This window comes from Hemitrygon akajei, chromosome 2 (genome assembly GCF_048418815.1).
Source record: "Hemitrygon akajei chromosome 2, sHemAka1.3, whole genome shotgun sequence".
Lineage (NCBI taxonomy): Eukaryota > Metazoa > Chordata > Chondrichthyes > Myliobatiformes > Dasyatidae > Hemitrygon > Hemitrygon akajei.
The window spans coordinates 46959524-46976973 of NC_133125.1; the positions used below are offsets into that span (position 1 = coordinate 46959524).

At 39.0% G+C, this 17450-nt stretch overlaps 1 protein-coding gene across 2 annotated transcripts in view; it reads left to right on the forward strand.

Annotated features, from left to right (window-relative positions):
- Positions 1 to 17450, forward strand: part of syk (spleen tyrosine kinase) — a 127797-nt gene that overhangs the window by 67396 nt on the left and 42951 nt on the right. For both annotated transcript variants that reach the window (XM_073071884.1, XM_073071891.1), the window contains exons 4-6: positions 2342 to 2480; positions 11117 to 11198; positions 13025 to 13074. In XM_073071884.1, the coding sequence (XP_072927985.1) occupies positions 2342 to 2480; positions 11117 to 11198; positions 13025 to 13074 (271 nt within the window). The remainder of the gene's footprint in view (positions 1 to 2341; positions 2481 to 11116; positions 11199 to 13024; positions 13075 to 17450) is intronic.

Genomic DNA, 17450 nt, shown 5'->3' on the forward strand with positions numbered 1-17450 from the left:
CCATCAGAGAGGAGTTTCAGGAGCCTGATGACCTACACTCAACAGTTCATAAACATCTTCTTCCCCTCTGCTATAAGATTTCTAAATGGTCCACGAACTCCATCTTGTTGTTATGTTTTTTTTTGCATCTTTATTTATTTTGTAATTTGTAGTAATTGTAGGTCTTTGCTTTGTACTGCTCCTGCAAAACGACAATTTTCACATCATGCAAGACAGAGATAGTAAGCTGATTCTGATTCTGAAATCATGCGCGGTTTACAAAGGGCAATATTAAAACAAATTCTGAAGCGTACAACGTGGTAAAGCTAGTGGTAGACCAGCAACTGTATTCAACAGCATGGTTCATCATGGACTAGATGGGCCAAAGGGCCCATTTCTGTGCTGTAATTTTCCATGATGCTGTGACTATAAGGTTAATAAGGAAGAAGTACAATGATCATATGAGTAAACTGACAAGTAATATCTTAACAACGTTTGTGTGTTGGGCTGAAGGGAATATTGTTGTGCTACACTGATCTGTGCTCTATGTTCTAAAACAAACGCAGGAACTGCCATGGCCATATTAAAAGGAAGTAGGTCACTCAGGTGAGCATGATATACCAGCCAATGAATAACAAAAAACAAGGATAGGGCAGATTGTTAAAACCAATACTTTGCTTTGGGCTTCTTGGCAGAAAACACAATAAACATTCTAAAGATCACAGATAGTCCAGTTTGAAATAGAAGAGTTTGTAACACTCCTATCATGAGCAAAAAGATATGTGAAGAATAGTAGGATCACAGGTAGGCAGGTTGCTCGGACCCGAAGCCTGCATCCAAGGGCTTTAAATGCTACCTAGACAGCACAGCTATTGGTTGATGTTTTCCAAAACTCACTGAGTTCCTGGAGAGTGCCAAAGGATAGGAAAATTGTGACTTTGACACGTTTGTTCAAGAAGGAAGGAAGAAAAAAACCCAAGAAAATCCATGCCAGTCATTACCGGTTATTGGGAAGATGTTGCAATTGATAATCATGGAAGAAGTAGCTGATAATTCAGATAAGCCTAATGCACTCAAACACTGTTTTATGAATGGAAATTGTATTGGACAAGCAGAATCAATAGAGGAGAAACTGTGGATGTAGTGCATTTGGATTTCTAGATGGCATTTGATTAGGTGTCACATAAAGACATGTTAAGAATTCACTTTATTGGGGAAATGTATTAACGTATATTGAAGACTGGTTACCATATTTAAAAAGAGTCAGAATACATGTTTTTTCCTTCAAAAAGGGAAGATATACTGAGTGAAATGCTCCAATGATTAGTCTTTGGTCCACAATTACTTATATCTTTATTAATGAATGGAAGGTGTCCAAGGGTTGCAGATGATGCAAATAATATTTGATAGAACATGGTTTAATTGGAATAATACCTGGATTCTGCAACAGGGTTCATATTGGTTGAGTTAGTGGAAAAAGACTTATCAAATGGAATTTAAAGTAGGAAAGTGTAACATCAAGTACCTTAATACAAAAATTCAAAAGTCAAACAATTTTTATGATGGAGGAAGTTTGCAAATGGAGTACAGAGGCATGAAGTACATAAAGTTAGTGTGCTGGCACATCAGGTAAATAAGAAGGCAAATTTATGTTGGCCTTTATTACTGTGAGTTTGGAGTTTTAAAAAAGCATTTTTGTTACAATGTGTTGGTAGGGCTGACTGTGGACAGTTTTGAATATTGCAGCATTTAAAGAATCCAAAGTAGATTTGTTAGGCTAACTCCAGGAATAAATGGGTTGTTGCATCACAAAGTTTTGGTGCACCACAGTAATGTAGAGGTTAGTTTGATGCTATTACATCTCAGGGCATCTGAATTTGGAGTTCAATCCTGGCGTCCTCTTTAAGAAGTATGTACGTCCACCCCTTGGAATGCATGGGCTTTCACCCGGTGCTCTGGTTTTGTCCCACAATCCAAAGAGTACTGGCTAGTAGGTTAATTGGTCGTTGTAAATTGTCCTGTGATTAGGTTATGGTTAAACTGGGGATTGTCAGGGGTTGCTGGGTGGTCCAGCTTGAAGAGTCAGAAAGGCCTATTCTGCACTGCATCTCTAAATATAATAAAGTAGAATAGTTATAAAAGTTAGATGTATGTTCTTTGGAAATCAAAAAGCTGCAGACACTGGAAACCTGAAATAAAAACAGAGAATGCGGGAAACACTCAGCATGTGTGGAAGGAGAAAGAGATTACTTATTGGATTCTGGATCACTTTCTAATAATCGATTCTCACCTGAAAAAATTCTGTAGCACACTTACATTGTGACTTTGCCTGAATAATGATTGCAATTCTTTTTCTTTACAGAGTAAGAGATCGTGATGACAAGGGATCGTATGCTCTGTGTTTGTTTCACGACGGCAAAATATATCATTATCGGATTGACAGGGACAAAACAGGGAAGCTATCCATTCCAGATGGGAAAAAGTTTGACACTCTCTGGCAGGTGTGATAATGTTGAGATCTGTTTTTTTAAGACTACTTCAATTGTCATTCCCTCAATGATTTCTATAGCTACACTGAAACGTAATTTTGCATATTTATTTTGAAATTAATCGTATATTATCAGTCACAAAAATACCTTTTCAGCACTAAGTACGAATTGTTGTTTTATGGTAGCTGACCTTTTCTCTTTATTTAAAAAAGTCAGACTTTTAAGAAAAGTTGGAAGTTTTCTGTCCTGTTATGTGACAATACACTTAAAATGATCACAGCAAGTGAACAAGAAATTTCTCAGCAATAGCATCAAAAATAGCACAATATTATTCTTGAAGTTCCAATTTAATTAATTAGCATGCCAAAAATAAAGTGGAATGAGTGAAGGAAAAAGGGAAGCGATTTGATAGTGGTATATAAGATAAATAGAGTGGACTGCCAGCATTCTTTTCCCAGGGTGTTGATGGCTAATACCAGAAGATATCCATTAAAGATACTTGGAGGAAAGCTTAGGGGAGATGTCAGAGGTAGTTTTCTTTTTACACATTGAGTGAAGGGTGCCTGGAATGCACCGCTGTGGGTGGTGGTGGAGGCTAATGCCATAGGGGTATTTAAGAGTCTCTTGGATAACACATTGATGTAAGAAAATTGATGGTTATGAGCTGCTTAGAAGGGAAGGGTTAGATTGATTGTGGAGTAAGTTTATGTAGTTCAATACAAAATTTTGGGCCAGAAGGTCCATATGATGCTACACTTTCTTCTATTTTATAAATGATTACTGACCGATCTAGCAATTTTAAGTATTATTTTAATTCATTTCTCTGAAGTTTCCTTTCTTCCAATCCACGGTTTCGTTGGTATCTGCAGAGAGTAGCCTTTGATTTACTGGTCCTGGTCTTGATCAGATTATTAGAGATTGGGAAGTTTCCCAACTGAACCCATCAGACTCTTTAGAGGTCCACACTTCGCTATAATACTTAATAATAAATAATAAATGTTAGAGTCCTTGAAAGTGAGTCTGCAGTTTGTGAGATCAGTTCAGAGTAGAGGTGAGTGCAGAAGCCTGTGGTTATAGGATAATTACTGTACCTGAACCTGGTGGTGTGGGACCTAAGGCTTCTGTGCCTCCTGCCTGATGGGAGGAGTGAGAAGAGAGCATGGCCTGGATGGTGGCTGTCCTTGATGATGACTATATTTTTTTCACACTTTTTCTTAAAAAAATAACCTTCCCTTTGTAATGCATGGTTTAAAATTAACATTGTGCCATCTTGAGAATGTCACTGTTAAAGAAAAACAAAATATTGAAAACTGGTTGGCTTGTTAGCAGAAGTTGGGTACAACTCAGTGGTTTGATGCATGATTGATTGAGTGCAGTTCCTTGATACCAGTAACGAGCCCACTGTTAGTGGGAAGTAGTAGGTAAAATGACAAAGATGAGAATTTAAAAATATGCACATCGTGCAATCTATAGGAAGTAGCATACTGATAATAAAGTGTAAACTGTTTCAAAATACAGACAGGTTTTAGAATACAGTGTTTTAAAAGTGATCTGGCCCTGTGGCACAAAACGTTAACACTATTGCTAGTATTAAACCCCTACAATCAACTGCATTGCAATAAAGTCAACTGATTGACTGCAATATTCATATTTTTATTTTTGTTTCATTTCAATATAATGAATGACTTTAATATTTTTTCCTCTCATTCCATGCCCATTAATAGCTTCAGAGTAATTGATTGCATGAAAAGTGTTTTAAGAAGATTCTTAGCTGTAGAGTAAGGGATGGATGCTCTTGGAAGGTTATCTAATTGGCCATTATGTCCTCATCAAAAATCCTGAATGTGCAAATAGAAATTGCAGCAGTAAAATGAGAGCAAATTCCAGCTGACCTCAAGAGATCAGGCAGTATCTGTGGAATGAGAAACTCAGTTAAGTTTCCAGGTCAAAGAACTGCGACCAAGAGAAAAAGTGGGGTTTCAATTGCAGAGAACATGGGGAAGATGTATGAATAGCACAAAGGGAATTTCTGCGATAAGGTGAAGCCAGCTGAAATTTGTTCATGAGCTAAAGGAAGGGCAAAGTGACGAAAGACCCGTCATCAGAATAAACATGTCAGAGTTGGAGAAAAAAGTTGGGAAATGGAGTGGAGTCCTTATAGGAGTTAGGGTGAGAGGAAGTATAGTTGATATAATTGTGGGAGTCTATGTGCTTGAGGTAGGTGAGGAGAGATTCAGAAAGAGAAGGGAAGAGTCAGACTATGAGTGGGAATATGCAGCAAAATTTTTGAGTTCTGTGTGAGAACATGGAAGATTATCAATTCATCTATTTGTGCACTGAAAATACACTTTAAAACCTCACTCTCCCTTGGCTCGTTGACTGGGTGGTCTCCACAGCTTATCCTCAGAGCAGCCCTGACCTAACCCCATCATGGATTCCGAGCTCTCCTTCCCTCACATTTTTTGTATTATTAAAACAGTCCTTTCTCTTTCCTTGGGCTAATGAAGTGTCATTGACCTGAAATATGACTTTGTTTTACTTTCCAAAGATTATATCTTGCCTGCTGAGTATTTCCTAGATTTTCAGAAATTGTATTTATCTTTATGTAACCTGGCCTCATTATTACTTTTGTCCCTTCCATCCCACCCCTATCCTCTGCAATTTATAACTATCCTCTTTTCTATTTTTTTCATTTCTGCCAAAGGGTCTTTGAACTGAAACATTAACTCTGTTTCTCTCTCCACCAATGCTCCCCATCCTGCTCTGTGTTTCCAGCATTTTTTATTCTGGATTTCCATCAACTGTAGTGTTTTGATTTCTGTTTCTAAATTTCAATAACTTATTTTTGTAATGTCTCCCCTAAAGGAAGCTTTAAAGTGTTCTTTAAATTTAGCTTTCAGTTCTTAATTATCTTTAGCTCTCTTCCCTTTTTACATTTTATTCTCCCTTGAGACCAGGTAATCACTCAGTCTAAGATGGTGCCAATAAGTGGCTGTGTGTAGCTCCGGGGGGAATTATCAAATATTCTACTTAGGACTACTACTACAGTCACAGCCATGCATATTTCAGTAAGGAACATCATTTTAAGACGTTTACAAAATCTGTTAATACTCAAAATCAAGGGAGGCAAAACTGCAGGCTCAGGTCGAGAGTGCAGCTCCCCTTTAAGAGAATGGAAGCAGGTCTACAAGTATGATTGAACTGCTGAGGCCTTAGACCCTCCACTCCCAGCTATCCTGCTGGCAAATGTACAGTCTCTAGAAAATAACATTGAAAACCTCAGAGCAAGATTACTGTACCAGTGGGGCATCAAGGACTGCTGTCACCTTTTATTCACAGAAGCATGGCTATTCCCTGACATTTCTGATGCAGCACTACAGCCCGATAGCATCACCATTCTCCACAAAGACAGGACTGCTCAGGCATTTAAAGGTGAAGGAGGTGGAGTATGCTTTGTCATGAACTCATCATGGTGTACCAGACATGGCAGTTCTGACTCAGTCCTGCTCCCTCGACCTGGAATATCTAAAGGTCAAAAATCATCCATTTTATTTCTACCATCATCTTGGTAGCGGTGTACTTTCCACCTCAGGCCAACATCAGGTGGACACTGGAGGATCTGAGCAACATAGTCAGCACGCACAAAGCAAGGCACCCTGATGCCTTCCATATCATTGCGGGGGATTTTAACCAGGCCAGCTTGAAGAAGTCGCTGAACAACTGCCACCAACGTATCACCTGTGGAACCAGTTGAGTCAACGCATGTCACCAGTGTTACACCACCACCAAGAACACTTACCATGCCATCGCACATCCACACTGATCACCTGGCTGTACTTCTACTCCTAGCGCATTGGCAGAGACTAAAGACCATAGCACCAGTGCTGAGGACCAAGAGGGTATGGTCAAGGGAGGCAGAGGAGCATTTACAGGACTACTTTGACTCAGTGGATTGGACAATATTTAGGGATTCATCTTCGAGTCTGAATGAATATGCCACAGTTGTCACCAACTTCATCAACCTGTATGCTTGAGTGTGTACCTTTGAGAATGTAACGGGCATTCTCAAACCAAAAGCCCTGGATGAACCAGGAGATCTGTAGTCTGCTTAAGGCTAGATCTATTGTAATCAAGACTGGTGATCCAGAACAATATAAGAAGTCCAGTTATGAGCTACAGAAAGCTATTTTAAGAGTGAGAAAACAACTGAGGTTAGCGATGGAATTAGGTGCACGTTAACTCTTGCAGGATTTGCAAGTCATTACTTCCTACAAAGGGAAACCAAACATCACGAATGAGCTCCCCAATGAGCTCAATGCCTTTTATGTAAGCGTTTACAAGGAGAATAAAACTACATCTGTGAAACTTCCTGTAGCATTTGGTGACCTTGTGGTCTCTGTCTCTCAGGCCATTGTCAGAACATCTTTCTGATGAACCGTCACCAGTGATCAGGCCCTGATGGTGAACCTTGTAGGTCTCTAAAAACCTGGGCCAACCAACTGTCAGGAGTATTCAAGGACATCTTCATTTTCTCACTGCTACAGTTGGAGGTTCCACCTGCTTCAAAAGGGAGACAATCATACCAGTGCCCAAAAAGAGCAGGGTGGGCAATGACTATTGCCCAGTTGTACTCACATTTACAGTGATGAATTACTTTGAGAGGTTGATCATGGCCAGAATCAACTCCTACCTAAGCAAGGACCAGGACTGCTACAATTTGCTTATGGCCACAATAGGTCTACAGCGGATGCACTCTCATTGTCTCCCCACCCAGCCTTGGATCACCTGGAAAATTACAGCTCAGCATTCAACAGGATCATACCCTCCCTTCAAATCAACAAGTTCCAAAACTTGAGCCACTGCACCTCCCTCTGCAACTGAATACTTGACTTCTTCATCAGGAGACCACAGTCAGTGTGGGTCAGAATTTACAGCTCCTAGCTAACAATCAACACTGGCACACCCAAAGGATGTGTGTTTAGCCTACTGCTCTATCCTCTCTACACCCACAGCTGTGTGGCTGGGCATATCTCAAACGCCAATCTTAAATTTGCTGATAACGCAGTATTGTCAACAGAATTCTAGTTGGTGACGGGAAAGCATATAGAAGCAAGATAGTACACACAAAATGCTGGTGGAACGCAGCAGGCCAGGCAGCATCTATAGGGAGAAGCACTGTCGATGTTTCGGGCCGAGACCGACAGCACTTCTCCCTATAGATGCTGCCTGGCTTGCTGTGTTCCACCAGCATTTTGTGTGTGTTGCTTGAATTTCCAGCATCTGCAGATTTCCTCATAGAAGCGAGATAGGTCAGCTGGTTCAGTAGTGCTGCAGAAACAACTTTGAGCTTAACATCAGTAAGACCAAGGAATTAATTGTGGACTTCAGGAAGGGAAAGTTGAGGGAATACACACCAGTCCTCATCGAGGAAACAGTAGAGGAAAGGGTGAGCAGTTTCAAGTTCCTGAGTGTCAACTTCTCTGAAGGTCTATCCTGGGCCCAACAAATTGATGCAAATATAAAGAAGGCAAGACAGCAGCTACGTTTCATTAGGAGTTTGAGGAGATTTGGTATGTCACCAAAGACGCTTGCAAATTTTTACAGATACATTGTGGAGAGCAGTTGAACTGGTTGCATCAACATTTGGTGTAGAGGAGCTTCTCTGCAGGAGCAGAAAAAGCTGTAGAAAGTTGTAAACTCAGCCAGCTCCATCATGGGCACTAGCTTCCCCAGCATCCAGCACACCTTGAAAGGGCAATGCAGCACAAAGGTGGCATCCATCATTAAGGACCCCTGTCACCCAGAACATGCCGTATTCTCATTGGTAACATCAACAAGGAGTGCAAGAGCCTGAAAACACGCACTCAACATTTCAGTAACAACTTCTTCCCTTACACCGTCAGATTTCCAAATGGACAATAAATTCATGAACACTACATCACTTTTGTTTTCCTCTTTCTTGCACTACTTATTGAAGTTAATTGTTTTTATGGGTCCTGACAAAGGGTCTCGGCCCGAAACGTCGACTGTACTTCTTCCTATAGATGCTGCCTGGCCTGCTGCGTTTCACCAGTATTTTGTGTATGTTGCTTAATTGTTTTTATATATACTTATTGTAATTTATATATTTAAAAAAATATTTTCTATTGCTATGTACTGCTGCTGCAAAACAACAAAATTCATGACATTTGCTAATAATATTAAACCCAATTCTGATTCTCATTCTGACCTCTGCTTCATCCAAACCTGAGCTTCCTTCGACAGATAATGAAATTTCTCCACTTGACCATTTCTCAACCTGATTTCCATTAAAAATCAGTTGCTCTAATCAATTCAAGTCACATTTCATTCAATGGCATCTTGCCCACTTATCATCAATTTTATTCTTCACAACTACAAGAAATTGAATGTTTATGGAAGAAAAATAAAGATCCTTATTCAAGATTCCCTTGAACATTTCTGCAGAGGTTTCATTGAAATAGATTTCACTTTTGTTTTCACTCAATATCTATTCCAGTCGTCTTTCCAATGTAAGATTGCTTGAAGACCTAAGAAATATCATTGTCAGCTCATTACCATTCTAGTTAGACTGTGGGCACCTAAGTTAAGCGATGACAACAGAAATGGGTTAACACAAATTGTTGCAACTTTCCATGCTCTGGTCTACAGTTTGCACGGGTTATATTGATTTATTTCAGTGCAAATCCCTCCACATCACCCTAAGCAAGTGCAGAAAGTGAAGAAAGTAAATAACAATATAGCATGGATTCCTCAAAGGAAAATCTTGCCTGGCAAATCTGTTGGAGGTTTTCGAAGTAATTGGTTGATGTTGTGTATTTGGATTTTCAGTAAACCTTTGACAAGGTGCCACACATGAGGCTGCTTAACAAGCTACAAGTCCATGGTATTACATGAAAGATTCTAGTTTGGATAAAGAGGCGGCTGTTAGATAGGAGGCAAAAAGTGGGAATAAAGGGAGCCTTTTCTGGCTGGCTGCCAGTGACTAGTGGTGTTCCACAGCGCTCTGTGTTGGGACTTTGTACCTTATACGTTAATCATTTGGTTGATGAAATTCATGGCTTTGTCGTAAAGTGGGAGGGGCAGGTAGTTTTGAGGAAGTAGAGAGCCTATGGGAGATATAGACAGATTAGGAGAATGGGCAAAGAAGTGGCAGATGGAATGTAGGGTCAGGAAGTGTGTGGTCATGCACTTTGGTAAAAGAAATAAAAGGACTGAATATTTTCTAAATGGGGAGAAAATACAAAAAACTGAGGCACAAAGGGACTTGGAAGTCCTTGTGCAGGATTCCCTAAAGGCTAATTTGCAGGTTGAGTCTGTGGTGAGGAAGGCAATTGCAATTTTAGACTAGAATATAAAAGCAACAATGTAATACTGTATTGAGACTTTATAAAGCATTGGTGAGGCCTCATGGAGTATTGTGAGCAGTTTTGGGCCCCTTTTCTTAGAAAGGATGTGCTGAAACTAGAGAGGTTTCAAAGGAGGTTCACGATGATGATTCCACATTTGAATAGCTTGGCATATAAAAAGTGTTTGATGGCTCTGTGCCTGTATTCACTGGAGTTCAGAAGGATGAGGGGTGACCTTATTGAAACCTATTGAATGGTGAAAGGCTGTGGATGAGTGGATGTGGAGAGGATGTTTCCTATGGTGGGAGAGTCTAAGACCAGAGTATGCAGCCTCAGAATAGAGGGATGTCCTTCTAGAATGGAGTTGAGGAGGAATTTCTTTAGCCAGAGAGTAGTTAATCTATAGAATTCATTGCTACAGACAGCTGTGGAGGTCAATCTTTATGTATATTTAAGGCAGATGTTGATAGTTTCTCGACTGGTCAGAGCATGAAGGGATACGGGGAGAAGGTAGGAGATTAAGGTGGAGAGGAATATTGGATCAGCCATGATGAAACAGCGGAGCAGACTTGATACACTAAGTGGCCTAATTCTGCTCCTATATCTTATGGTCTTATGGTGTAAATTGAGTTTCCGCAGGCTTTTCCAAGACCAAACTGGAAGCCATTTTGCTCCTGAAACTGGGTGTCCTTCCAATGATGCTAACCACTTTGAGAGGTTTTAAATATTAAAGTAACGTTTGATTTTCTGACTGCTGTACAACAATGAAATTATTTATTGTCTCTGTATAGTTTCTTGAAGTCATTTTGATAATGCGTATCAGAGTCTGACACAAATTGCTTACGTTATGCTTAGGTTATGCAGTATTTGTGTGCCAGATTGCCACTTACAAATGTATAAAGAACACTTACTAATGTACATTGGAATATTTGTTCTAAAAATTGATTCATGGATAATTTTATATTCAGTAATTTGCATGAGTCTGAATAGATATTTGAGGAAAAAATCTGGTTAAGTAGTTTAATATGGAAGGTAATTCAAATGGTTAATGACACTGAAAGCAAAACTCTGCCTCAAATCTTGCCATCATACACTGCACGTGTGTGGAAGTGTTTTGTGCTTTTTTCATATGTTTTGTTTGTGTGCCTGCTAACTGTGTTTGAGTACGTGTTTTGTGTATCTGAGTTTTATGGCTTGTGTGTAAGTAGGAGTTTTGCTTGTGCTTGGGAATGACATATTATGCTACTGATTTTTTCATTTAATTTAAAACTTTCTCCCCAGATGGTTGACCACTACTGTTACAAGTCAGATGGCCTTCTCCGCGTTCTCACGGAGCCATGCCCAAATCCCGACCATCCAGTTGGTATGTTACCGCTCTTGCACAGCTGCTTTTACTTTAGGCTGGTGTCAGTGGGTGAAAACAGGTATTTGTTGTACAAGTGTATAAATAAAAAATTCAATACATAAGAAACTGCTAGAAAATTTATCTGGACGATTAACTTCATAAAGTTTTATTTTACGATTTTATTTTATTGTGCTTTTATTTACTCCCACTTCCTTTTAAACTTTCCTCACCTAGAGTATTGACTTGTTGAGGAGCACATATTTGTGGCTCTGTCCTTCCTTAAGGTTATGACCTTTCCTCAGACATTGTGGTCAGCAAGATGCGTGGTGCTGCAAGAGTGGATATCGCTTTTGCCGCTCGACAGCAGAGGCACGCCCACTTCAGCAAAGCCCAGCTGATAACATCTAGGGTGGAAAGGCCTCTCGTTTTATTTTGTCCACCCATTTCTCAAAGGACTGTGATAAGTTCTTTCTAAGAGGACAGAGAATACGTTGACTCGCTCACCTAATGCTACACCGGCCAGTCTCTAACATTTTCTGCTGATGCTGGAAATCCTTAATTAAATGAGCAACTGTTGAAAATGCTCAATAGATCAGACAGAGTTTGTGAGAAGACTTCTAAGATTAATTGCAATGTTTTAATAGCACACGGCATTGGCTTAATAGTAATGGTAATGGAGTTGGAGAGATGATTTAATAATCCTGTTGTTAATAAACATGTTTACCAGTGCTTTCTTACCCAAACCTTCCACTTGCACTATGAGTGAAATGCATGCATTTTTGAGGAGCTAGAAGTAATTTTGTATGTTGGGGTTGATATATACAGTTTGTAGAATTACATTGTATACTGGATCAGTTGCAATATTATTACATCCATAAAGTTTTTTTTTATATGTCCTTATGACATTTATTCCATGACAGCTCTTGGACCAGTTTCATCAATCCCATTCTCCCATTTTATTATGACCTATTTCTTATACACATAACCACTAACACTCCACGATGTTCCCACTGCTGCTTGTAATGAGCTTGTATGTTCTCCTTGTGACCATGTGGATTTCCTCTGGGTGCTCCAGTTTCCTCCCACAGTCCAGGCGTACTAGTTGGTAGTTAATTGGTCATTGTAAATTGTCCCATGATTAGGCCAGGATTAAGTCGAGGGATTGTTGGACAGCACAGCTCAAAGGGCCGGGAGTGCGTATTCCACGCTGCATCTCAATAAATAAAAAAAATTATCCCACCAGCTACTAAAATCAGGGATAATTTACAGTGGTTGCTTAACCTACCAGCCCATATCTCTTTGGGATATTTGAGAAACCACAGCACCCTGGAGTAACATTGTGTCAGAGGGAACTGTAACAAGGAAAATGTGCAACTTCTAAATAGATAGCATCAGAGGTTAGAATTGAATCTAGATCAGTGAGACAACAGCATTAATAGCTGTGTCACCATGCCAGTTAATACACCACTGATAAAGTTCTGAAGGGTCAGTCCTGTTTTATGTTTCTGTAATTTTTAACACATTTATGAATTTTTCAACACGGAGCCCGCAAAACTGTTAATTCCTGTGACATTTGCAACTAAAACTAAATTTTCAATTTACAACTAACGCATTTACACCACAAGTAGTTTGTTGCTGTTCATATGATCATATCTTGCAGATTTAAGCTCCTAAGGCTTAAGCACAATAATTATGTTAATTATTTCAAATCGCATTTTGTTTTAATTATGAAATTTCCCCATCACCTTTATTCAAGAAGTATTGAAATTCCAGATAAAGAATGACTTAATATATAAATATGGTATCAAATTCCATTAACAGTCTTGTTGTAATTTTTTGTCTAGATTCTCTTGGATTAACTCCAGCACCACCCGTTCCAGGTCACCATCCCCGGGTAAGGATAAACTTAATTACAGAGTGAATATCTGGCAGGATCTTTCAATCACTGTTTCACTCACAATAAATAACAACTTACCGAAAAACTTGAAAAACCTGGCTCAGGAGGTCTCCTAGAAATAAATCACAAAACAATATGCGATACGAACAGTGCTTACGTAAAGTAACTTTTAGTTTGGGTTACTCAGCTCTCTAAGGTACTTTTTGCACTATCTTTTGATGGTGGTTAAGGATCTCTATAACTTAACTCCATGTTTGTGCTCTCTGACTGGAGAATATACTTGTTTTTTCTTAGTTTTCTTAGTTCTTTTCTCAGTTCCATCGCACTACAATATTGATGAAGACAAAAAAAAAACTGTATTTGGATTTGCAGAATTGAACCCAAGGTCTATGATTGCTGAACAAGGCAACATATGGGATTCTATTCCATCTTGATTGACTAAGCTAGTGCCTCCATATCTAATGTGAAATAGATTTTATTGTAGTTCCTTCCCCTCACCTACAAATGAGTTTCCACTCAGCTCTTTCATAGTACTGATTGCTGGCCAGGTTAATAGATATATAATCTGCAGTCTCCAGTGACTTTTACCACCTCTTCATTGTATGTATAAAACACCCACAGCTGGGGTTTTCCACTGTGCTCTTAGACTTGTAAAGAAGTAATCCACAGTCAATTGCCACATTACAGTTCTGGGAATTGCTTCCTTTTTTCTGTTCGTCAAAAGAAGTATAAATCTGCAACACCCTTGCAAGGTGGGGCTGAAAGTTTTTTTTGAAGGATTCTAGTGAACCAAACGGGCATTGACAATAAACCAAACATATGGTCTGATCGTCTAAGATCAGTTTTATATTTAATGTACTTAAGTAGTGAGATTTAAACTCATGCTGGTGGATCACTCAATGAATCTTCTCAATTATTGGACTAAAGATGGACCCACCGGTCCAGTAAAGCAGCCACTCTGCTACCATACCCCTGTGTTCAAGTCTGTATGTCACATCAGACACAGAGAGTAAAGAAATAGAAAAACATTTAAGATAATAACTTATTAAACTTTCAGTTGTAATTAAAATGTAAGGAATGAGTCTCTTCATAGGTAAAAGTTACATTACAGTTCAGTGCTGGAGGCTTTGTTCAGCAGCAGTAAGAACTTCCACCACATTAGATCCTCATCTAGAGTAACATGTCTAATCTTTCCTGGTGAGTTTAATCCACATCTACAGAGCACATGAAGGATCTATATGAAAGGTGAGGCAAGATGGTCAACAACCATTACTGGGGAAATGACTTCTGGGAAAGCAGCTCCTGCCTACCTCATTTAGCTGCATGTTGTAGTAGATGTCCCATTTGAACAGTATATTTAAGACGCTATTAGCCTCAATTTTATTTGTAACAAAATCTGTCCAGTTATCTTTTTCCAAAAGATTATTTTGCATGAAATCCCTCTTCACTATTAATTTTGTTCACCCATTTGTGAACAGTTCTTCTACTCTCACATGTAGAGGGTATTGTCGTATTCATTGCTGCATTCCCTGCTGAACCAGGACAGAGGAAGCAGTTAATAATCATCCTCACTGGTGAGTCTGCGGTTTAAAACAGACAAGAACAACAGATTTTCTTCTCCAAAGGACACTAGCGAACCAGATTTAAACAGTGCAGGAATTTCATAGTTCCTGTTGATAAGGCCAACTATATTTTTAAATTCCATGTTTCATTATGTGACTTTAACTTTGCCAGCTGCCAAGTGATTCAAACTCTGAGTCAATAGTCTGTACCTCAGAATGCAATTCCAGTCATATTACCACTAACTATCTTTTAGTATTAGACACCCTGAGGTGACCTAATTTAAGTTTTCAACATCTTCAATAATATTTAGTCTAACATTTTAACCAATCTTCACAGTTTAAATTCCTAAACCTAAGTCCCATTCTTTTTCTTACATTATCCATTTGTATGGTGTGCTGACAAGAACTACACATGATGTTCTAGGTGGGGCATTATAGCAACATTTTACTTTTAATTTTTCGTATTAATATTTTAAATTGATATTCCATGTATCCGGCAATACCAATTTTATTTGCAGGTATGTACTTGGATGACAATTCAAATGCATTTATCACAGAAACTCACCTCTATTCCATTCTTATTACTATGACTGTAATAAGTTAATCCATTTATTGCTTAATTTTTCAATTATCAGTTATGTTTCTAATTGTTTTTTAATCCATAGTTTTTTTTCTCCTTTCTGTTTATAGCCATAAGTGATAAAACCATGGAAATCTACTGCTTCCTTATTGTTATAGCAACTTATGACATTTTCTTCAAATTTAAGTATTCATCTTGTGTAAAAGTGGCGCCTTCTGCTCCAAAAAATGAATGCGGTTGCAAATTGCTCACTCGTTTAGACAATGTTGCTTAAGTTCCTACTTCCCAACTACACCCTAAGCTGGTTTAATAAGCAGCGTTTAACATAAACAGAAGGATCTACTATCAGTAGTCATTATTCATTTTGAGATTAATTGATATAGCTACAAACTTCATTTTCTGAGAAAATAGAGTTACAGGATTAATTTTGTGCTGTTTAACAAGTCTACAAAAATACAAAATTTCTGGGTCTTATTATTGCAGTGGTTATTATTATTGATGCTAGTACTTGATATTTTTGATAATATTATTTGAAAAATGTTCTAATATCTATTGAGAAAACTGTTTGTTCACTAACAGACTATTTTTCAGTATAAATTTCCTTAAATATCCTATCTAACAGGTTGGAACCAAATCCGGAATTAATTCTGTCCTGCAAATCCCTCATAGGTCAATTCTAATCTAAATGGAAATAAAGCACATGAAAAATGAGAAATAATCCATTAAAATCCGTTTATATTGGAAAGGAAAGAAAAACAAAGAACAGAGCCAATTACAAAACTGAATATCAGATGTACCTCCTTACAAAGCTGAGGGTCACATTTTTCTGTGTGTGGATGAGCACCTCTTGGAATCTTTGAACTCCAAAGAATGGAAAGGAAGTGAATGTAAAGTGGCCATTTTTGTTTTAATTTAGAACTTTAAGGCAAAAAAAAAGCAGTTACTTAGATTCAATTCAATCCATTTTGTTCTGTTAGCAGTTCCTCCTGCTGCAGAGGCGCACTACAATTTTTGCTCGAGCAAAGTGTTGTTACAAAGTGCAAAGAGGCCAAGCTGTCAAGAGAAGTGTATTGTTTGTCTAAATAATTGGTCTAGTTCATTGCTTCTTCCACTGCATGTTCCCGTTCAGCCCTTCCTGAAATCACATTTCTGAAGAAATAGCTTTTTCCCATGACTGTGGAAACTGTTGATGGTGATGGGATACCAGCAAAAACCCCAACGGCTGCAATGTCATTGAATTAGGGTAGATCTGACTAGTGGTATTGCAGTTCCTCTTTCAACAAGCAGAAATAACACAGAGGTCGAAATGAGACAGAGAAGTATGACGTGGGCAGGCAGGTCCCAGCTTATGACAGGGTTCCATTCCTGAGAATAGTTTGCAACCCAAAGCAGCCCCTAGGCTGGAAATGAACAGAAACAATGTGACAGGAGAGTGAGCAGATGCAGAAAGAGTGGGGAACTGGCTCAATGCTTCCAGTACCAGTTGGCTAGATGGTACTAGTTGCCAATTGCTGTAGGCAGTGAGGGCAAGGGGAGAAGGCATGGGAAAATTCTGTTACCACCTTGCAGCCCCACAGCAGCTGACAGGTGCATCCCATCCTTCTCTCTGGGCTCCCAAATACCTGAGGAAGACCAGTATCCAGCCCACAAGGTGCTAAGTGTAGCACAGTCTTTGAGGCTAATAGTTCCTGAAGTTCTACTGAAATTAAGCTGCTGTGAGGAATTTGGTCCACGTTCTCCGACCAGTGCATATGGTACACAACAATGGTTTTGAAGTGACGCTGAGAAGAAGCCAGATATGAGAAATCACAGGCTATGGCCATTATCACTCCTTGCTACCACATTCCGGTCTAAAATCTGCAGTCTACACTTTCATTACACCCAGAAGGACTGCGCTAAGGAAATAAACTTATGGACCAAATGGTGTTTTAAACACCACAAATATTAAACTAGAATCATAGAGTTGCAGAACAATACAACAGGACCTTCAGCCCATTGAGTCCATGCTGACTATAGTGCCCACCCAAGTAGTCCCAATTTCCTGCTTTTGGCTCATATCCCTCTAAGTCCATGTACCTACACAAGTGCTTTTTAAATGATACTATTGTATCAGCATCAACCATTTCTTCTGGCAGATTGTTCCACGTGCTCACCATTCTTTGTGTGAAATCGTTGGCCCTCAGTTCCATTTCAAATCTTTCCCTTTTGACCCTAAATCTACATCCCCTACT